Below are 25,000 nucleotides of genomic sequence, written 5' to 3' on the forward strand. Positions count from 1 at the left end.
TGCTGTTTATATATAGAGAGATATAGAAACAAGCATACTCTTCAGGTTTATATAGTTGAACATAAATATAGCTAATGGTCATTAAATCTTAGGATTCAGATTTTATTAACATTACGTTATTTGTTTTCTTTGTTTTAACAACTGTGTCCCAAACGATGCTTGGAGTCATTATAGTGTAAGTGGACTACAAACAAAGAAACGATGTGGGCCTACAAATTCAATAGATGTCAAAAGCTTAAAGGACTGAATATTATATAGACCAGAGGAATACAAGAAGATGGTAAGAAATTCTAGAGAATAGGAGTAGAAAGAAAGAAACTATTAGAATATAAGAACTTATGACTAACAGGAAGCACAAGAGAAAAGTGATGTTCCTCGGGAGAGAAGTAGGGGACATGTTTAAAGATCATGACAGAGGGCAGTAGGCTGGAAAGTTCATCAAAGCAATGACTATGGAATTACTTATTAAAAAAAGACAACAAAGAAGCATTTCAATGATGGACTAAAGACTGCATCTTAGTTTAGTATTATGTCATCATTGTTGCTTACTCTTTTACTCTTTTACTTGTTTCAGTCATTTGACTGCGGCCATGCTGGAGCACCGCCTTTAGTCGAACAAATCGACCCCGGGACTTATTCTTTTGTAAGCCCAGTACTTATGTTATTGGTCTCTTTTGCCGAACCGCTAAGTGACGGGAACGTAAACACACCAGCATCGGTTGTCAGGCAATGCTAGGGGGACAAACACAGACACACACATATATATATATACATATATACGACAGGCTTCTTTCAGTTTCCGTCTACCAAATCCACTCACAAGGCATTGGTCGGCCCAGGGCTATAGCAGAAGACACTTGCCCAAGATGCTACGCAGTGGGACTGAACCCAGAACCATGTGGCTGGTTAGCAAGCTACTTACCACACAGCCACTCCTGCGCCTAGAATAATAATAATAATAATTATTGTATAATAATAATAATGTAAATAATAATGGCTGACGATATGTACATCTCTGATCATAAGCAGAAGTAGTGGGGGAGCATCATAGCCGTGTGCTGAGAGGGATTCTTTGGGGTTTGAATAATTCACCCCTGGAAACATGGGTGTTACGTTCAAATTCCTTAAACCACCCTTATTCAGGGACCTTCTGAGTGGGATGGGCTACTCGACCAGAAGAAAATTCTAACTGGGCCCCACCTGCAAGGACATGCGCTGTTTATTTTGATATGAGATCACCATGTCGTGTGCATATGGTTGTGATGCATGTGCCTGGTGTACCCTTATCAGACGGGTAGTCATGATGGGTATACTGGGCTTCGTATATTTTACCCCAGTGTCACTTTGATGGCATGCACTGCTCTCTCACTCAATAATAATAATAATAATAATAATGAAATTATTGTATACAGTGCTCAGGTGTACCACAACTTGTCAAAAGTGCATATAAAGCATATGCAGTAATGTACAAATGTCTGGGAATTGAACAGTGTATGAGTCAGATACATGCTTGCATGTGTATGGAGGGGAGAAAATCAGGTGTAGTGTTGGCGAATCTCAGGAAGCATGGAAGTTTTGAAGGAGGCAGTGCTCCGACAACTAACAACTGATGCCGGCAGTTTGTTCCATGCTTCAGCAACTCTTCATTTGCATCAGTAGAAAATAGATACTTCTACTTTAAAACATGAAAAATAGATACTTAAATGGTTAAATTATGAAGTAGTTAGCATCAGATTGGTAAAATGTAAATCAATGAAATCCATTCTGTGTTTCGGAAGTTAGAAATCAGTAGCTTGAAGTGGCAAATGAAATAAAACACACCCATCTAACACCCGTTGACATATTTACAAAGTCAGAAAACCGCACAGCTCCCATGACTTCAGGAAACATTTTTTCATGTTGAGAGTTGCTGAAGTATGGAACAAACTGCCGGCATTGGTTGTTAGTTGTCGGAGCACTGCATTCTTCAAAACTTCCATGCTTTCTGAGATTCGCCAACACTACACCTGATTTTCTCTCCTCCATACACACGCAAGCATGTACCTGACTCATGCATTTGTACATTACTGCATATACTCTGATAAGTTGTGGTGCACCTGAGCATTGTATACAATAATTTCATTATTATAATATTGGTTTCAAATTTTGGCTCAAGGCCAGAAAGTTTGGGTTCGTGGGGTAAGTTGATTACATCAACCCCAGGGCTCAACTTATTTTATTGACCCTGAAAGGATGAAAAGCAAAGTGAACCCCAGTGGAATTTGAACTCAGGACATTAGAGATGGACGAAGTACCTATTTCTTTATTACCCACAAGGGGCTAAACACAGAGGGGACAAACAAGGACATAGGTATTAAGGCGATTACATCGACCCCAGTGCGTAACTGGTACTTAATTTATCGACCCCGAAAGGATGAAAGGCAAAGTCGACCTCGGTGGAATTTGAACTCACAATGTAACGGCAGATGAAATACCTATTTCTTTATTACCCACAAGGGGCTAAACATAGAGGGGACAAACAAGGACAGACATAGGTATTAAGTTGATTACATCGACCCCAGTGCGTAACTGGTATTTAATTTATCGACCTCGATAGGATGAAAAGCAAAGTCGACCTCGGCGGAATTTGAACTCACAACGTAACGGCAGACGAAATACCGCTAAGCATTTCGCTCGGCATGCTAACGTTTCTGCCAACTCACCACTAAGCATTTTACTCAGTATGCTTGCAATTCTACCAGCTTGCTGCTTTACTTTAAATACATAATACCATTCCTAGATTCTATACAAGATATGTGACAAAACATTCACAAGGAAAACTTTGAGTTTAAGAAAACCAACCAACAAACATCAGTACAGTAAAATGATCACATTTTAACTGTCTAACTGTAATAGCTGCTGTTATGGTACTTATATCCTATCATACAAAATATGATAGATTTCATGGTATTTATGTACTATCAGACAAAACGTAGGCTGTATTAAATATGATAGAATTTATGGCCCTCACAAATTATTGTACAAAACTTCACCGCATCAAATGTTAAAGTTTTCATGACATACTATCATACAAAACTTTGCTCTGTCAGCTTTGATAATTTTTATAGTACTTATGCTATCATTAAAAAAAAGCTCACTTAACTGTAATTGTTGTAATGACATTAAGTGTATTTTAATACAATAACTACTTAAATTGAGATTTTGATTTGTTTGCAAAACACTGTTACAGTTTCGGAAAAAATCAACAGCCTTTACTTGACAACTTTAAAAGATCTTAAAAAGTGAATTATATTTTCGCAGCAATTTTTTTGGGGGATCTTTTCGGTTTGAATGGCAGTTTTTTCTAGCGGTGTCTATGAAATTATCACCCTTAAATATGACCCTAGTATCGATCTATTGCATTTCAATCTGTTTTAGGGTTAGGGTTAGAGTTAGGGTTAGTTAGGGTTAGGGTTAAGGGTGGGGGGAAGAGTATCTTTTTTACTTCAGAAATGTAAATAAACCCAATCTGTTTCTTAAACGAGGGACATATTCATACGGTACAGAATGTTTTCACCTCAATAGACGTCATTGATTGGTTGAAATTGCAGAAATTGAAGAAAAAAAACAACAAATATCTTACAAACTATACAATTTTCTCAATAAAGCCAAGAAAAAAAGTGAATTATATTTTCGCAGCAATTTTTTGGGGGATCTTTTCGGTTTGAACGGCAGTTTTCTTTAGCGGTGTCATATGAAATTATCACCCATAATTATGATCCTAGTATCGATCTATTGCATTTCAATCTGTTTTAGGGTTAGGGTTAGAGTTAGGGTTAGGGGAAGGGTATCTTTTTTTCTTCAGAAATGTAAATAAACCCAATCTGTTTTTTAAACGAGGGACATATTCATATGGCACAGAATGTTTTCACCTCGATAGACGTCATTGATTGGTTTAAATTGCAGAAATTGAAGAAAAAAAACAACAAATATCTTACAAACTATAGAATTTTCTCAATAAAGCCAAGAGAGAAAAAGATGTTTTATAAACACATTCTACCAGTATACGAAGTTTAAAAGTGTTTAGTTACGTGGAAATTATTTTAAAAAACTGCCGGTCAAACTGAAAAGATCCTTTTTTTTTTGTATGAAATTAACACATCTGACTAGTGTACTTGGTTATCCCAAGATAACATGAAGCTTGGCACCACATTTTACACCACACCGTTTTACGATTGAAATCTGGTGTGCAATGAATTCTAGCCTGTCATATATATGTAAATATGTGAACCACTTTAAAAGGTGATGTCATGTTGCAAATCCTCTACAGAGGATTGGTTTTATCTAGAGATATTGATTTTAAAAGAAACCATTCCTATATTTCGCAGAAACTCTTTTAGTAGATTGCATTCATATTCAAGGGACACAACTCATATATTAAAGGGAAATAACTTATTGTTTCAAATGTTCGCATAAGGCTAGAGATTTGTGGGTAATGAGTAAGGCCCAACTGGTATTTATTATATCGATCCTGAAAGGATGAAAGGTAAAGTCGACCTTGATGGGATTTGAACTCAGAATGTAAAGACAGACGAAATGTTGCTAAGCATTTTGTCCGGCATGCTAACGATTGCTCCAGCTCACTGTGTTAAAAACAACTTCAAATTATGACTTTGAATTATGCAGATGGAAATGCATGCGACTCATAGATTTCAACGGCAGATTCGCACCCCGTGCCGATGGCAAGACCACGTGCTGATGGCACGTAAAAAGAACCATCCGAACGTGGTCGATGGAAGGGCATCCACCTTCAAAATAAGCGCAACTATGCCTCCCCTGGTCTCGATGGAGTTACATACCTGCTTCTCAAACGTGGCAGGCACTTCCTTTTACACCAGCTTTCTATTTTCTTCCAGTACTGTCTCAACAATGGTGCTACTCCAGAGCAGTGGAAAACTGCCAGTGTCATTCCTCTGTTCAAAAAGGGTGACCGCACTTCACCTGTCAACTATCGCCCAGTCAGTCTCACTAGCTGTATTGCAAAACTGATGGAATCATGTGTCAGAGAAACACTCTGGAACTTCTGGAGCTCTCACAGTCTCATCCGACCCTCACAATATGGATTTGTCCCTAACTCCAGCTGCAGTGACCAGCTTGTCGAGTTCCTTGAGGACATTACTCAGATCACTGACAGTGGCTCATGGGTGGATGTTGTCTACCTTGACTTTGCTAAGGCTTTCAACTCTGTGCCACACAAAAGGCTTATGGTGAAACTCTCTGCAATGGGTGTGGGGGATGACCTTTTTAACTGGTTGAAATCCTTCATCCTCAGCCGAAAGGAGGTAGTCACAGTTCTAGGACAGCATTCTACACCATATGAGATGTCATCGGGTGTACCACAGGGATCTGTCCTTGGTCCCCTCCTGTTTGTGGCATACATTAATGACATAGATGCCAATTTAAAGAATGCCACAGTATTGAAATATGCAGACGACATCAAGCTGTACCTTGAAATCAAGAGGACTGATCCTGATGTCTACAACTCTTTCCTGCAATCAGACCTAGACACAATGCAGCAATGGATCACAGACTGGCAACTGAAACTGGCTGTGGACAAGTGTACCATCATGCATTTTGGGAGAAAAAACCCTGCGTCCACATACTCCCTCCACAACACTGATATCAAGAAATCCTCTTGCGAGCGTGACCTAGGCATCACTGTCAGCAGTGATTTGCGTTGGACAAAGCATATCTCTAAAATTGTCAAGAAGGCCGAGGGTGTCTTGGCATCACTCAGCAAGACTTTTGTTAGCCGCTCTCCAGCCATCTATTTAAAACTGTATACAGCTATGGTACGACCACACTTGGAATTCGCATCATCAGTTTGGAATCCCTATCTTGCTCAGAACATTGACCTGGAATCTGTCCAGAGACGTACAACCAAACGCATACCCTCCATCAGACACCTACCATATTCTGAGCGTCTTGTTTCCCTGGGCATGGATTCACTGAAGCTCCGGCATCTGGCGACAGACTTGGTAAACACCCACAAGGTTATCAACCACCTCACCAACAACAACACTGAACACCTTTTTGATCTCCATGTGTCTAACACACGTGGACATGCCTACAAAGTCAGAAAACAACACAGCTCCCATGACTTTCGGAAACATTTTTTCACGCTCAGAGTTGCTGAAGCATGGAATAAACTGCCTGCGTCAGTTGTTGACTGCCATGACACTGCATCCTTTAAGGCCCTCATGCTTTCCGAAATCCGCAGAAACTACACCTGATTATATATACACTTTAGATGAGTTGTAGTGCACCTGAGCACTGTACACAATTATTATTATTATTATTATAGAAACCTTGCTAATTCAGATTGCAGCCTGTTGCAGCCCCCTGGCTTGTCAGTTCCCAGTCAAACCGTCCAACCTATGCCAGCATGGAAAACGGACGTTAAACGATGATAATGATGATATATATATATATATATATATATATATATATATATAAATATATAGGCTTCCGTGCTGGTGGCACGTAAAAAGCGCCACCTTGACTGGCTTCCGTGCCGGTGGCACGTAAAATGCACCAATCCAATCGTTGCCAGCCTCGCCTGGCACCTGTGCCGGTGGCACGTAAAAAGCACCCACTACACTCACGGAGTGGTTGGCGTTAGGAAGGGCATCCAGCTGTAGAAACACTGCCAGATCAAACTGGAGCCTGGTGCAGCCTTCTGGCTTCCCAGATCCCCAGTCAAACCGTCCAACCCATGCTAGCATGGAGAATGGACGTTAAACGATGATGATGATGATATATATATATTGCCATCTTGCAACTCAATCCCAGGAAGATCAAATCTGTACTTGTTTGTGTTTGACAATAAATCTGAAGCATAGTTAGCTACTTGGGGTCTAATCCAGTAAAGGTGCTCAAAGGACTAAGCAGGGCAGCAGTATGATGTTTAAGAGAATGTATTCTATTTAGAAAGCAGTGAAGAAAAGATGTACACATAGCATGAAACAGAAATGGATGAGATAGAAAACATCAGAGTGAAATTTTCATTAAGAAAGAAACTAAAAGAAATGTTCAACCAAGTGCAAATAACTATCTTGCATTTATTCAATTTGAAAATGTTTTCAATAAAGTTTGATACACTGTAACCTGATGAGCATTTGAAGAGCCAACTGTTGCAGAATGACTTATGAGACCATTTTAGCACCGTATAAGAGGGAACTATAGGAAAAGTTGAAAGTGCTCAGTTAAGGAAATTATTGTACAGTTGTAAAATTCGTACATTATCATCAACAGATAAATTCATCCTCTTCTTAATTTCATTACAAGATATGGAATTAGCAAATTCATTCATCATCATCATCATCATCATCATTGGCATAAAAAGGAATTTACTGATGATGAATCAGTTCATGATGAAATTAGTTTGGTACCAGGTGATGTATTTACCAAAATATTTACCAAGATTTAATTATCCGCAATGAATTTACAGCACATTGTGAATTATTACCAGTGTTCTGTCTTGAGTTATCTTCCTTATAGTTCTTGAAACAATCTTCCAAATGTTTAGACATATAATCACATAGATTTTTATACTTATCACAAAATTACTTAAAGAACTACTGGCAATATTTGAAGTGTTGGGTCTATTCTTTGACATGGTGGCCCCTACACAACACGTTTTTATCTGATGCATGGCTATAATAAGAGGGTTAGTCTCACAGCTTGACACCTTGGGCAAGTGTCTTTACTAGGTTCCCAAGCCAACCAATGCCTTGTGAGTAAATTTGGTAGAAGAAAACTGTGTGGAAGCCCATCATAAATATGTGTATATATGTCTGTGTCTGTGTCTGTGTGAATGTATGCATGAATTTGTGACTGTGTCTGCCAACCCCATAACATTGCTTGGCAATTAATGTTGGTTAGTTCACTTACCTGTAGTTTAGCAGTTCAGCAAAAGAATACCATATAACAAGTACCAGACTTGTTTGAAAAAAGGCTTCTATTCAACTAAAAAGACCCTTTTAGGTAATGCTCCATCATGGATGCAGCCTAATGACAAACAAGTTAAAGTTAAAGGATAAAAGAAACGTTGGTAGCTATTCTAAGATAGTTTAATTTGACATAACAGTTGATGCAGAAATGTATAATGAATCTAAAGGTGGCGAGCTGGCAGAAACATTAACGCGATGGGCGAAATGCTTAGCGTTGTTTCGTCTGCCGTTACATTCTGAGTTCAAATTCCACCGAGGTCGACTTTGCCTTTCATCCTTTCAGGGTCGATAAATTAAGTACCAGTTATGCACTGGGGTTGATGTAATCGACTTAATCCGTTTGTCTGTCCTTTGTCTGTCCTTGTTTGTCCCCTTGTGGGCAATAAAGAAATAAGAAATGTTAGCACACCGGGCGAAATGGTTAGTGGTATTTCGTCTGCTGTTACATTCTGAGTTCAAATTCCACCGAGGTCGACTTTGCCTTTCATCCTTCAGGGTCGATAAATAAGTACCAGTTATGCACTGGGGTTGATGTAATCGACTTAATCCGTTTGTCTGTCCTTTGTCTGTCTTGTTTGTCCCCTTGTGGGCAATAAAGAAATAAGAAATGTTAGCACACCGGGCGAAATGGTTAGTGGTATTTCGTCTGCTGTTACATTCTGAGTTCAAATTCCACCGAGGTCGACTTTGCCTTTCATCCTTTCAGGGTCGATAAATTAAGTACCAGTTATGCACTGGGGTTGATGTAATCGACTTAATCCGTTTGTCTGTCCTTTGTCTGTCCTTGTTTGTCCCCTTGTGGGCAATAAAGAAATAAGAAATGTTAGCACACCGGGCGAAATGGTTAGTGGTATTTCGTCTGCTGTTACATTCTGAGTTCAAATTCCACCGAGGTCGACTTTGCCTTTCATCCTTTCAGGGTCGATAAATTAAGTACCAGTTACGCACTGGGGTCGATGTAATCGACTTAATCCCTTTTTCTGTCCTTGTTTCTCCCCTCTGTGTTTAGCCCCTTGTGGGCAGTAAAGAAACAAGAAATGTTAGCACACCGGGTGAAATGGTTAGTGGTATTTCGTCTGCCGTTAAATTCTGAGTTCAAATTCCACCGAGGTCGACTTTGCCTTTCATCCTTTCGGGGTCGATTAAATAAGTACCAGTTATGCACTGGGGTCGATATAATCGACTTAATCCGTTTGTCTGTCCTTGTTTGTCCCTTCTATGTTTAGCCCCCTTGTGGGCAGTAAAGAAATTCGAAATGTATAATGAAACTGAAGTATTTGTTAGGACTGATGTGTAAGGTGTTGTACTTTATTTTTTAAAAATTGTATTATTTTATTCTATTTTATTCACTTAAGTTTTATTTTAGCATGTTTTGATTTTCATTTCTAAATTCGATATTCTTTGATTTTCATTTCTAAATTCAGTATTCTTTGTTTTGTTTTTTATTTATTTCAGATCCCTAGGTATATAATTACTCTTCACGAACTTTTGGCACACACTCCTCATGACCATGTGGAGAGAGAGAAGCTAGAGTATGCCCAAAGTAAACTGGAAGAGTTATCACGCGTGAGTTAACATTTTATTTCATTTACTATAACACACATTTTTTAAAAGCAGTCAACCAAATCACCACCACCCCCTAGCCTTTGGGTACCCTCACGAAAGTTCACTTACACTCAATCCCCTTCCCAGCCATGTGGTTACTCTATCCCTCAATGAGCGATTGAGCTTTCTTCAATGTGACCATTTACATTGCAGAAAATAACAGCCAAAATTTTCTTCAAATAACACTATACTATCTTGAAAAAAGATGGATCTTGGTTTATTATGGGTTTACATTACTCAATTAAATAAGTACTTTTTTCAGCAGAAAGACAAACTGGTTATATAATAATAATAATAACAATAATAATAATAATAATAAAACATTGTGTACATGTTTGTTAACCTGCAGTTAAATAACAACAATAATAACAACAACAATATTTTTTTACTATTTATTCTTGTAAGCTACAGAAGTTTATCTCACAAAGAAACTTTGGTTACTTCAGCCTAACAAACCAATCAAACCTATTGGGGCCTTGGCCCATATATTATTGAGTATACAAGATCATGAAGTATAATGCTAGCCATCAAGTTATTGTATGTCTCTCTCTTTTACTCTTTTACTTGTTTCAGTCATTTGACTGCGGCCATGCAAATCGACCCCGGAACTTATTCTTTGTAAGCCCAGTACTTATTCTATCGGTCTCTTTTGCCGAACTGCTAAGTCACGGGGACGTAAACACACACCAGCATAGGTTGTCAAGCAATGCTAAGGAGACAAACACAGACACACAAACATATACACACACATACATATATATATATATACATATATACGACAGGCTTCTTTCAGTTTCCGTCTACCAAGTCCACTCACAAGGCATTGGTCGGCCCGGGGCTATAGCAGAAGACACTTGCCCAAGGTGTCACGCAGTGGGACTGAACCCGGAACCATGTGGCTGGTTAGCAAGCTACTTACCACACAGCCACTCCTGCGTCTGAATATGTTATTATTATAAAATTTCAATAAAGTGAAAATAAATCTCACAGTTTATACATGTTTTTTTAAAAAAAATTTTGTTTAATGGCTTCAGTAGCTCCTCAACATCACCATTGATTTAATCTCAATAAATACAATCTTAATGCAAATCACTTGCTAAACATGAGCAATTCAAGAATAAAAACTATAGAAATATCAGTGGATCTTCGATTATTATAGGTGTATATTACTCAATCAGTTTTAAAAATCTTAGTTTTATATGAGTTACCTCCCTTGCAACGTCTTCGCTTATTAAATGATCTGCACATATTTTCTTTACATGTATTTTATTTGAATTTCCCCTTCAGTACTGGCTTTTAGGAGGATTTCTAAAAAAAGCATTATGCATTTATGTTCGCTGAAACTGACGTAAGGCTTATTTTGAGTTTTTTTTTTTTTTTCCACTAATTTCTTAACCCATTTAATATGGAAAACATGCATATAATATTTTCCATACTCTCAAAAATATGCTCTTAGATATGGTTTCTGATTACAAATATCTTGGGTTATACATATCATCATCTGAAAAAGATTTTCTAACTAGAAAGGGTATGGCCTGGTCAGCCTGTAATGACATGCATAAGATCTGGTCATCAAATCTAAGTAGAGATTTCAAACTTAAAATCTTCAAAGCCACAGTCAAACCAATTCCGCTATATGGCTCAGAAACCTGGACATTATCAAAGAAGCTTGAGAGGCAGTTGGATGGAACCTACACTCGCCTCCTTATGAGAGCTCAAAATCTCTCGTGGAAGCGCCATCCAACCAAAATGCAAATATATGGGAAACTACCACCTGTGTCATCTCTTGTGAAAGGTAAGAGAGTCCAGTTTGCTGGACATTGTTGTAGAGCTGAAAAAGAGGTAATTTCTATTCTTCTCCTCTGGAACCCATCTGCTCGCGATACCAGAGGGCGCACACTCTCCTACCCTGATGTAATTCCATTGTCTCAAACACGGTCGAACAATGATGATGATGATGATGCATATGCTGAAAATTTCATTACTTTTAACAGCAGAAGTCAATTTTATATACCAAATTATCTTTTGTCAAGGAATTTCACTTTTAAAGCTATATATTTGAAATATGTCCAGTTGACAGAGGAAACAGGATCTGCAGAAAATACCAATTCTATTTTCTGATAGATATTTAACATCGCTCCCCTGCTTGCAATATCTCGGATGCTGATGTGCATCATTAACCAGCAAGAGGAGATGTCCTCTTGGTGTTAAAAAATCACAGTAAAGTCCATTCGAACAGACAGTCATGTTAATCCATTTTACTTATTTAAGGAACAAAAAAAAAAAACACAAAATTTAATTTCACAATGAAAAGGTTAAAAAGAAAAAAAGTACCTCAAGTCAAAGAAGACCTCACTTGGAACAATGTAAAACGAGGTGTATCTGTTGTCATGGTTATATGTTTTTTTCTATGAAATAGAAAGGTATGAAATATGAGAGGAAATATCTAGAAAGGACTTGGAGCTTTTTGGTCAGAATTAAGGAAAGAATTGTTGGAGATAAAATGAAGATATATTCCATTTTAGTATGGACAATCGTTAGCACCTGCATTAGTCTGCTTGTCACCACGTGTGTGCGGGTGTTACTCTGCTAACAATCTTAAAACTATGAATTAAAATCAAGACAAAACTGAAAGAAACAACCCCAAATGTTTCATGTTAATATGGAATAAATTCAAAGATTATAATCAAAATTTTTAACATAAAGTAAAATGTTGTCAAGATATGCAAATTTATGCATCAAAATAAGAACATTTATTAAAAGTTAGATTTTCTCAGATTCATCATCATCATCATCGTCATCATCACTACAACTACAACTACCAGTGCCACCACCATTACCTATTTCTTTATTACCCCACAAGGGGCTAAACACAGAGGGGACAAACAAGGACAGACATAGGTATTAAGTCGATTACATCGACCCCAGTGCGTAACTGGTACTTAATTTATCGACTCCGAAAGAATGAAAGGCAAAGTCGACCTCGGCGGAATTTGAACTCAGAACGTAACGGCAGACGAAATACCTATTTCTTTATTACCCACAAGGGGCTAAACACAGAGGAGACAAACAAGGAGAGACATAGGCATTAAGTCGATTACATCGACCCCAGTGCGTAACTGGTACTTAATTTATCGACCCCGAAAGGATGAAAGGCAAAGTCGACCTCGGCGGAATTTGAACTCAGACGTAATGGCAGACGAAATACCGCTAAGCATTTCGCCCGGCGTGCTAACGATTCTGCCAGCTCGCCGCCTTTACCATCCTTAACATCATCATCATCACCTACAGCAAAATCACCAGCACCCATACCACCACTAAGCAGACAGACACCCACCACTACCAACCTCACCACCACCATTATCATCTTCGTCAGCATCATCATCATTATCATCATCATTATTTCAACGTCCATTTTTCCATGCTGGCATGGGTCAGGTGGATCTTGTTGAGGTAGATTTTCCCCTCCCACCCAAATGCCTTTCCTGTCATCAACCCCCATTAACGTCTAACAAATTACCTCCCCTTAACTGGACCTGTTTCCATAGCAAAATGGCAACAGATGACACGATACTACTCTGCTTATATATATCATGGTGACATTAGCTTACAACTATCACATGATGTCAAGACAAGAACACACCCACCCGCCCACCCGCATGCACATTAGTTTCAATTAGATTACAGGTGATCTACGTAAGAATTCTACAGGTTAAATGATGCTTCATCAAATGAGTGTTATACATTTTAATATGTAAAATGGACAATCAAGTTTCCTGAAATAATAATTAAAAAAATTTCTTTTTTCTAATTTTTGCACGAGGCCAGCAATTCGAGGGGAGGGGGCAAATCAATTACACCAACATCAGTATTTGATTGGCATTTATTTTATACCCCCAGAAGAATATAAAGCCAAAGTTGAGCTTAGTACGATTTGAACCCTGAATGTATTATTCCAACTCTTTACATTCTAAGTTCAAATTCTAATAAATTCAGCTTTTGGGGATTGATAACATAAAGTACTATTGTTGTTGTTGTTGTTTGTTCCTTCTCTAGCCATGCCTGGCTCATAAGGGCCAGTTTCCCGGTTTCCTTGGCATATAGGTTCCCCACCTAAACGGGACGCCGGTCCGTTGCTGGTGAGCTGCAAGAGAAAAGAGTGAGAGGAAGGGTCAGCAGAAGTTCACCATTACCTTCTGCCGGAACCGCGTGGAGCTTAGGTGTTTCGCTCATAAACACAAACATCACCTGGTCTGATATTCGAACCCGCAATCCCTCGACCACAAGTCCGCTGCTCTAACCTCTAGGCCATGTGCCTCCAACATAAAGCACTAGACAAATAATAATAATCCTTTCTACACAAGGCTTAAAATTTTAGGGGAGTGGACTAGTCGATTACATTAACCCCAGTGTCTTACTGGTACTTAATTTATCGACCCCAAAAGGATGAAACGCAAAGTTGAACTCGGCAGAATTTTAACTCAGAATATAAAAATGGATGAAATTCCACTAAGCAGTTTGTCTGGCATGCTAACTATTCTTTGCTACTCTAGACACAAGGCCCGAAATTTAGGGGAAGAGGGTTGTGATGCATGTGCCTGTGTACCCTTATCAGACGGGTAGTCATGATGGGTATACCGGGCTTTGTATATTTTACCCCTGTGTCACTTTGATGGCATGCACTGCTCTCTCACTCAATAATATTAATAATATTAATAATAATAATAATAATAATAATAATAACAATAATAATAATTAAAAAGCTACTTAAAGAGGATATAAAATTAGTAATAATGTAATAAATTCTAACTGAACTTTTACTCATGTCATTGCAGAAGATATGAAAACCTAACATGAGGTTTCTTACATTTCAAATTTTTTGACAAATTCTTTCAACAGTAATCATTGTAATGGTGTATTAAAACTGGTGAGTGCAGTATTTAGGAAATGAAGGACTGCTAAATCTATGCTTACTGCATATACTTTATACGCACTTTTTGACAAATTTTGGTGCACCTGAGTACTGTATACAATAATTTCCTTATTATTATTATTATATTTAAAAAAAATTCCCATTTCATTTGCATCTCTTACTTTTTTTGTATTTTCAGATAATGCATGATGAAGTAAGTGAAACTGAAAACATACGAAAAAATTTAGCTGTCGAACGGATGATAATTGAAGGATGTGATATTTTGTTAGACGTCAATCAAACATTTATCCGGCAAGGTAAGTGAAGGTTTATGCTTTAATCTTTTGTCTCCCTTTTACTTGTTTCAATCATGGACTGCATCCATGCTGGAGCACTGCCTTGAAGAAATCAAATCCAGTAATCATTTTTTTAAAACTTAGTACTGATTTGGTCGGTCTGCTTTGACAAATGCTAAGCTACGGGGATGTAAACAAACCAAAACCAGTTGTCAAGTAATGGTGAGAGAACAAATGCACACATGCCCAAGCACACACACACATACACACACATATATATTCAGCACTATAGAAAATTTTTGGAGATAACCTTAACTAGTGATGCAATAGCATTGCTAACACAGTAGAACACAGCAGTGACTTATAAAAACATTCAATATACTTTGTAGCATATTATGGTTGCTTAACGAAATACCATGTTCCTACAGGTCATTAACATATATATCATCATCATCATCGTTTAACGTCCGTTTTCCGTGCTAGCATGGGTTGGACGGTTCAACTGGGGTCTGGGAAGCCAGGAGGCTGCACCAGGCTCCAATCTGATCTGGCAGTGTTTCTACAGATGGATGCCCTTCCTGACGCCAACCACTCCAAGAGTGTAGTGGGTGCAACTGCTGGAATAAGAATAGCCAGGGCTAAGTTCTGAGAGCTCCTACCTCTGCTGGTGACAAAGGGCCTCTCGCTCAGAGTAAAAGATAGACTGTATAATGCATGTGTATGAACAACCATGCAACATAGCAGTGAAACATGGGCTGTGACTGCTGAGGACATGCGTAAGCTTGCAAGGAATGAAACCAGTATGTTCCACTGGATGTGTAATGTCAGTGTTCATACTCGACAGAGTGTAAGTACCTTGAGAGAAAAGCTGGACCTAAGAAGCATCAGATGTGGTATGCAAGAGGGATGACTGCACAGGTATGGACATGTGGTGCGAATGGATGAGGACATCTGTGTGAAAAAGTGTCACACCCTAGCGGTTGAGGGAACCTGTGGCAGAGGTAGACCCAGGAAGACCTGGGATGAGGTGGTGAAGCACGACCTTCGAACATTAGGCCTCACCAAGACAATGACTAGCGACCGAGACCTTTAGAGATATGTTGTGCTTGAGAAGACCCAGCAATCCGAGTGAGACCATAACCCATGGCCTATGCGTACCTTTCTTTCATTGCTCACCAAACTCTGCTTGCGAAACCTGTTGAGGCAAGTGAAATCAAAATCAATACTTACAATATTTTTTTGCCTAAATATTGAATCATGATCTTCGCCTGATCTAACAATTACCATATTTGATGGCATATAAAACACTTTTTGCCCCCAAAAGTCATTACAAAAAATCACCCTGGGTCCTATATGCAAAGTCAGGTCTCTATTACATGTTGTTGTTGTTGATGATGATGATGATGATGATGATGATGATGATGTAGTTGTAGTAGTAGTAGTAGTAGTAACACACTGATAGTTATGTGAAATGAAAGTTTAACTCTTTAACATTTAAACTGGTCATGTCCAGCCCAGAATATAATACCTATTTTACATTCAAGCTGACAAGATCCAAACTCTCACACCTATCCAACAATGTCATTCTAAAAATGAACAATCACCTCACTAAAATTTCAAAGCTACAAGATGATTCAATATTAATTCAAAATGATGTTAATAAATAAGCATTACATTTAATATATAATATAATATAATGAAATTATTGTATACAGTGCTCAGGTGCACCACAACTTGTCAGAAAGTGTGTATAAAGTACATGCAGTAATGTACAAATGTCTGGAAAGCGAACAATGTATGAGTCAGATACATGCTTGTGTGTGTATGGAGGGGAGAAAATCAGGTGTAGTGTTGGCGAATCTCAGGAAGCATGGAAGTTTTGAAGGATGAAGTGCTCCGACAACTAACAACCGATGCCGGCAGTTTGTTCCATACCTCAGCAACTCTCAACGTGAAAAAATGTTTCCTAAAGTCATGGGAGCTGTACTGTTTTCTGACTTTGTAAATATGTCCACGGGTGTTAGACGGGTGGAGTTTGAAAAGGTGCTCAGAGTTATTATTTTACAAAAGTGATCTAAATGCTACAAGGTTAAACCAAAAATTAATTTCTGACAAATGATTAGCATTTACATATGATACAAATATGATTATTTTGAGATGTCCTTTACTGAGCCTAGAAAATACATGAAAGGGTGACTGAGTTCCTTTCAAGCATTGGGCCCCATGGTGGCAAAGTGGCTGGGTTCCTATCGAGTTTTGGGCCTCACTTACAAGAGGTGACTGAGTTCCCTTTGAGCATTGGGCCTCATAGAAGCAAAGTGGCTGAGTTCCTTTCAAATGTTGGGCCTCATGAAGGCAATGACCAAGACCTTTGAAAGAAGCCTATCCTATGTGGTGTGTGTGTATGATCAATGCTTAAACAACTTGTGTTGGTTTGTTTACATCCCTGAAACTAAGTGGTTTGGTAAAATAGAATAAGTACAAGGCCTTAAAACCATAAGTAGCGGGGGGGTCATTCATTTCACAAAAATTCGTCAAGGCAGTGCCCCAGCATGGCCACAGTCTAATGACTGGAACAAGGAAAAGATATAAAAAATAGTATTGTAAGATTTGAGAGAGATTTGACTGCTATTTGTAGCAGATCAAATGACCACATAGAAGCTCTCCTCCCTTCAATTCTTTTGTCAAATTAATTGGAATCAAAAGTGATGTTTTATTGTGTCTGGGGAGAGTCATTCTCTTTTAGTGCCTCATTAATTTAATTCACCATTTTCCACTCATTTCCTTATTTATTTTTACTAAGATTTTCGTTGCGACTTGCAACCTTTTCAGTAGTCATTGATTCTGTCCATTATCGGAACGGCATTCTTTTCTTTTTTTGTACACATGCATGTACGTCAATGTGAATGCGCATATACATATGCATGTATGTATGCAAGTACATATGTATGTATGTGTATGTGTGTGTGTATGTGTGTATGTATGCATGTGTGTGTGTATGTGTGTATGTATGCATGTGTGTGTGTATGTGCGTATGCATGTATGAGTGTATGCATGTATGTGTGTGTATGCATATATATATATGTATGTACATATACAAGTGTGCAGATTTGTATGTATGTATGTACTCTATATGTTTGTGTGTATGCATGTATGTGTGTATATATATATATATATATATATATATGTATGTATGTATGTATGTATGTATGTATGTATGTGTGGACGTTTGTATATATATGTATGCATTCTGCATATCCAAGTGCCTGTGTGTTTGTGTCACATGAAATCTCGTAAAGAATCGTGAAAGCCAAATGCAAACAGGAAAATTGATATTGTCAGTTGAGAACAAAATCTAAATATTATTACAAGAAATTTATCATATTTTTTTATCTTTTACTGTGGAAGGATAGCAACACCCATGAAACATTACAGGGCCTCTCAGGCTGGTAGGAATGAGGGAGGGAGGAAGGCATCCTTAACGTGAGTCCCAACCCAAATACTTACAACAGAGTAAACTCTACTGAAGGTACCCAAGGCACCCAGTAGTGGTATTATCTGGGAGATGAATTAAGTCTACTATCCAAGCAGGCCATTGCAGGACTGCAAGAAAATCTAGTCCAACATATTTGCAGTTTAAGATGGGTTGAAAGAAAAGAGTAAATTAAATCTTAGAATGGTATACCAAACACCAAGGCAGTGAGCTGGCAGAAACGTTAGGACGCTGGGCGAAATGCCTAGCGGTATTTCATCTGCCATTATGTTCTGAGTTCAAATTCCACCAAGGTTGACTTTGCCTTTCATCCTTTCGGGGTCGATTAAATAAGTACCAGTTACGCACTGGGGTCGATATAATCGACTTAATCCCTTTGTCTGTCCTTGTTTGTCCCCTCTATGTTTAGCCCCTTGTGGGTAGTAAAAGAGATTGGATATACCAAATACCATTTTATCATATCCCACATTCTGGAATACTGGAGACATTCCATATAAATAAAACGGTTCCAATTCTAACATGATGCATCAACCGTACTAAGGTAAAATAGAAGACAACCATATCACTAAAAACAAAGATTCTTGAAATCATTCTTGTATCCATAAGGAGAGAAATGTTTTAGGGAGATACCTTGGGCTCATCACTCTTCTACTTGCCTTTGACCGATTCCATAAGGGAATCTGCTGAGTGAAACCACCAGGGTTACAAATGGTGAAGACGACTTATAAACCACTTCCTCTTTAGGGAGGAATTGAAACTAGTTATGACAGTGGTTCCCAAAGTGGGAAGTACTGCACCCCTGGGGGCGGTGGAAAGTTCCAAGGGGGCAGTGGAAGAAAAGTGGGGCGATAATGGAGTAGTGATTCATGTAAAAAGTTGGGGCAGTAATGGAGTAAAAATTCATGTAAAAATAACAAAATAATGGGTTCATTAAATCCTTTAAAATGTTTTAGCCCGAAGGCCGCGGCCATGCTGGGGCACCACTGCATTAGGTTAAGTTTTATTTGTGAAATACGGTTGCTTTGAATTTGCTTCAGAAAGAGGTCTGTATTTGTGATAGTTAGTTGGGGTGGAGGTGCTAGGAATATGGCCAGGGTGTCAAGCGGGTGGCAGCCTGAAATAGTTTGAGAACCACTAAGTTATGAGACAGAATATCCAGCTGGATATATATATATATATATATATATATATATATATAATTATATATCATGAAATTAGCATTAGCTTATCTCACTCTTTCTCGCAGAGACCCTAAGAATCTTTTGCGGAACCCCAGTTGAGAAACACTGCTATAAAGCAAGCCCTTGACAACAGTGTCTCTTACTATAGTGATGGTTTGAAGATGGTGGGTGTTGTACATTTTGCCATAAGTATAGTACATAATCTGCCAGCTCGCCGCCTTACTTCTACCACTGATACCTATTTCTTTATTACCCCACAAGGGGCTAAACACAGAGGGGACAAACAAGGACAGACATAGGTATGAAGTCGATTAGCTCAACCCCACTATGCAACTGGTACTTAATTTATCGAGCCCGAAAGGATGAAAGGTAAAGTTGACCTTGGTGGAATAAGTATAGTTCATAATGGAAATGCATGGGTTAATGTTGACAAAAGCATCAGTTAGTATTGGCAGAAACATCACACTGAAGAGAGTGGGTGCAAGGACACAGCCTTGATTGACGTCATTTGTTTCTGAGAAGGCATCAAATGACTTTCTGTTATCCAGTACACAGAGTACCATGATACCTGTATGTATGCGTATATGTACATACATCTGTATGTGTGTATGTATGCATGTATGTATGTATATATGTATGTATTATGCAAACATATATATTGTATGTATATATATTCTTTTTTTCTTACTTGTTTCAGTCATTTTGACTGTGGCCATGCTGGAGCACCGCCTTTAATCGAGCAACTCGACCCCGGGACTTATTCTTTGTAAGCCCAGTACTTATTCTATCAGTCTCTTTTGCCGAACCACTAAGTAACGGGGATATAAACACACCAGCATCGGTTGTCAAGCAATGCTAAGGGGACAAACACACACACACAAACATACACGCACATACATATATATACATATATACGACGGGCTTCTTTCAGTTTCAGTTTACCAAATCCACTCACAAGGCATTGGTTGGCCCGAGGCTAGAGTAGAAGACACTTGCCCAAGGTGCCACACAGTGGGACTGAACCCGGAACCATGTGGTTAGTAAACAAGCTACTTACCACACAGCCACTCCTGCACCTTTATATATATATGCACAGGACCTATGGGTTCACCCGGTACATCAGTCTGAGGATGAGGAAGGGTCTAGAGATTCAGGAAAGGGCTCTGTGAATTCTTGATGTGAGGAGGAGGTTCCACCTACTTCCCATATGGGACCCAAAAGCAACCTCATTCTGTCTTGCAAAGTTCCTCTCCAGGACCCTATATATATATATATATATATATATATATATATATATATATATATATATATAGGGAAACGTGTGTGGGATACGTGTTTAATACCTCTCTCTCCTTATATATATATACAAAATAAGGAATAAGAATATGAATTTGAGGCAAAACATTTTACCTTCGCCCATATTATACAATAAATGAATTAATTGCATTGCAATTCTTAGCATTTATGTATTATCCTTCTGGGTACTTTACTGGCAGTATATTGGATAAATGATATCCCAAAGTGGGTTACACTCATAACCCCTATCTCACTTTGTATATATATATAGGCGCAGAAGTAACTATGTAGTAAGAGGCTTGATTCCCAACCACATGGTTCAGGTTTCAGTCCCACTGCGTGGCACCTTATGCAACTGTCTTCTACTATAGCCTTGGGCCAACAAAAGCCTTGTGAGTGGATTTAGAAGACGGAAACTAAAAGAAGCTCGTCGTATATATATGTATGTATGTATGTATGTATGTATGTATGTATGTATGTATGTATGTATGTATGTATGTATGTATGCATGCATGTATGTATTTATCCCCTCAGTATTGCCTGACAACCGAAGTCGGTGTGTTTACGTCCCTGTAACTTAGCGTTTCGGCAAAAGAGACCGATAGAATAAGTACCAGGCTTCCAAAGAATAAGTCCTGGGTTTGATTTGTTCAAGAAAAGCGGTGCTCTAGCATGGCCGCAGTCAAATGACTGAGACAAGTAAAAGAAATATAGGAATATATATATATATATATATATATATATATATATATGCATATATACACACACACATTCATGTTTTTAGCATTGTTTTTCCTATTTGCATCACTAAACCTGTACGTATATAAATATATATTTATACACACCTACATATATATACACATACAATTTACACAATTAGATCTTATCGTATGCATTTATATATATATTGGATCTTATTCATTTTTCCCTGTACAGCCTGCTACTCATAGCTCAAATTATCTATTTCCATTATTATTATTATTACCTGTCTTTGTGCCCATCAAGCCGTTTTATCAACATCCAAATAACAATAATAAAAAAAAACTGGCCTCCTCTGTTTGTTTACCATTTATCAGTTAATCAATCTTTTCCACCCATAGTTTAATTCACAAGCACAAAATGGCTATGCTAGGCTGACTAGACTAGATTAGCTTAGATTCGGCGAGGCTAGTTAACTTCTTTCAGTTTCACTTTCTAAATATAAACCTCTGCACGTGTTATAGTTATTTATACCCGCAGTGTATAATGTCTGTTTCTGTCCAAAGCAGTTTCGTACTGGCACTCAACTGAAGAATTTGGTTTTTTTGGTTCTTACCATACATCGTACATTTCTCTCTTCATTTTCAAAGACGTTTCTGCCCTCTTACTCAGCATCTACTGTTGTTTTTGCTGTGGAGATGGTCGTATTTTATATCTATCGGTCCATCTGGTCAGCATTTTCGCCCACTGAATGTCGACAAACTCAATTTATAAACAAATCACTTCACCTTGCCATGTAACACTCACACACACACAATCATACACACACATATATATACACATTGATATAGAAATATACATGTGTATGTGTGCGTATGGATGTATATCCAAAGGATTCAGACCGTGTGCTTTTTTTTTCCTTGTCCTACAAATGCGGCTATCGTTTTATATTTTCCAGCCAAATCTAAGGTAGGGGTTCGTTCTTCATCCAAGTTCTGCCCTTTCTCTGTTTATCTCTTTCTGTTTTTATAACAATAATGATAATAATAATAATAACATTAATAATAACTAATAATAATAATAATATAAATGCTAATAATAGATATTTTCATTTCGACTTGATATTAGATATTGCTCTTTAAATATAAACCATACAGGAAGATTTCCATGACTAGACATATATGAATGTGTGTGTGTGTGGAGAGAAAGAGGGAGATAAATATATATTTATCTATATATATAAATATAAATATAGATATACATGCATATAAAGATATAAATAGATTTGAATATATATTTATATCTACGTATCTATCTATATATATACATGTGTGTGTGCGTGAGACAGAGAGAGAGAGAATTTGTGTATGTATGTTCGCATCAAGAGCTTCTTTATATTGCATGGAAGGTTTAATTAGGAACAAGAGAAAAAAAGCCCCGACCAAAATACAGCGAATCTAAATAAAGATTTCAACCGTGGAATACAACAAATCTATTTTTGACACAGCCTTGTCTTATAATAAAACTTCGATCTTTTCCATATGGACATCACTCTAAAGTTAAAATCTATATTTATGTTGCGTATAATACAATATGTGAATATACTATGCATATTTATTATATCCAAAGCTGAAAAAATATTTTTTAATATTTATCCAGTCTGTAATTAAGTTTACTGTGAAGATATAAAAATATAACTTATAGGTTTTAATTTTTATCTAATTTCTTCTCATCTTCACTAATTATAAACTGGATGTCTCTACGGTACTCGTTTATTTTTGAAAAAACATTTGTTTTGTTTATAAACATTATTATTAGCTATTTTGCTTAAACCTTTAAAGTTCTGTATTTTTGTGCGGCTTAAAAATAATTTTTTTATTGTTTTTCGGAAGTTCAAAATTATTTTATCAATTCTGATAGTTGCAGGTAAAATATATATATATATAATATATATATATATATATATATATATATATATTATATATAGGTATCAGGAGGTGTGAGTCCTAGGAGGGGTGGGGTGCTAATTGGACGCAAGCTGGGGCTTGCTTTAGCAATCCCGTCTGGGCCGCTTGGGTGAGGGTATCTGATTGTTGATGGACCCGAAACAGTGTTCCCTGTAAACATCATTGTTTTATATATATATATATATATATATATATATATATATAATATATATATATATATATTATTTATAAATATATATTTATAAATAAGGATAATATCGATATTTAAATATCGGTATTATCAAGTGGCCAGCATGGGAATAAGTACCATACAAAGGTAATCATTTTTTACAATTTTTACAACTATTATCTCATGGTGCGATACGAACATTTTAAGGTGGTTCTTAGAGTCAGGGATTTGACTGCTATTTCGGCATGGTGGTGTCTCTCAGACACCCTTATTTTTAGTTTTATATATATATATATATATATATATGGGGGGGGGGGTATATATATATATGTGGGGGGGGGGTATATATATATATACACACACACATACCATTTATTGATCATATATATATATATGTATATATATGTGTGTGTGTGTGTGTGTGTACCCACACACACGCAAATATATGTGTATATATATATATATATATATATATATATATATATAAATGAAATGTAAACAAAATTGAGTATAAACCCAGTTGGTGCGTTTGAAGATATAATTTTTATGAATGAATGAGTAACACCATTTTTTCCGCTGTCCATGTGTTTCTAATTTTGATGTAGGTGTAAGAAAAAGAAAAAAAAAACAGATAAAGGAAACAAACAATGCCACTGGTACTTTGTACTCGTTCTAATAATTAACGTGTCTTTTCTTTCTTCGTTCCGTTTGCTTTGTTGCTGAGAAACAACATTGTTTATATCAATTCAAACTATATTCAAAAATACATTGTTTACGACCAATGCTTCCGCGCACTTCTCTCTCTCTCTCTCTCCACCTTTTCCTAAATGTTTAAATTAAGAAAGAGGCAGGCTTTGTTTGTTTGTGTGTGTGTGTGTGTGTGTGAACTAAACGATTATCTCACAGCCAGTGTTTGGCTATAAATAAACCTAGGAAGCAGAAGTCTGCAGCTGTGTGGTCTGTAGCTAAAAATAAACCATCATTCTTAGATCAATGTGCTACTGGAAACAAGCACAGGCAGTTTTAGTTTGACTGGGTTTGGGTTTTTTTTTGTTCGTTGTTATTGTTGGTGGTGGTGGTTTTTCTTTTTTTTTTGTTTCATTTCTTCTCTTTCCGAAGATGATTTGACACGGAAAGAGGAAAAAAAGTGTCAGAGAAGTGGATGAGGAAAGAAAGAGAAAGAGGGAGATAGAGAGACAGAGCCCGGGAGAAAAAGAGAGGGGGAGGACGGAAGAGATAAAGAAATAGAGAGAAAGGGTGAAGAGAAGAGGATCAATAATGGCTTGATTTCTTCGAGACAGACAGACAGAGAGAAAGACGATGATGGTCTCCAAGGGACATTCTTCTATTAAAAATATTTCGCCACCATTTATTTAATGTTTGTCGTTGGC

The 25,000-nt window shown here is 37.5% G+C and overlaps 1 protein-coding gene across 6 annotated transcripts in view; it reads left to right on the forward strand.

Moving 5' to 3' along the window:
* Window positions 1–25,000, forward strand: part of LOC115223847 (ras-specific guanine nucleotide-releasing factor 2) — a 670,879-nt gene that overhangs the window by 508,272 nt on the left and 137,607 nt on the right. For all 6 annotated transcript variants that reach the window (XR_003882837.2, XM_029794538.2, XM_029794547.2 and 3 more), the window contains 2 exons: window positions 9,447–9,557; window positions 14,708–14,825. Coding sequence is in view for 5 of the 6 variants with exons in the window: in XM_029794538.2 (XP_029650398.1) it covers window positions 9,447–9,557; window positions 14,708–14,825 (229 nt within the window). In the remaining variant the exon portion in view is untranslated. The remainder of the gene's footprint in view (window positions 1–9,446; window positions 9,558–14,707; window positions 14,826–25,000) is intronic.

Source organism: Octopus sinensis, linkage group LG2 (assembly GCF_006345805.1).
Source record: "Octopus sinensis linkage group LG2, ASM634580v1, whole genome shotgun sequence".
NCBI lineage: Eukaryota > Metazoa > Mollusca > Cephalopoda > Octopoda > Octopodidae > Octopus > Octopus sinensis.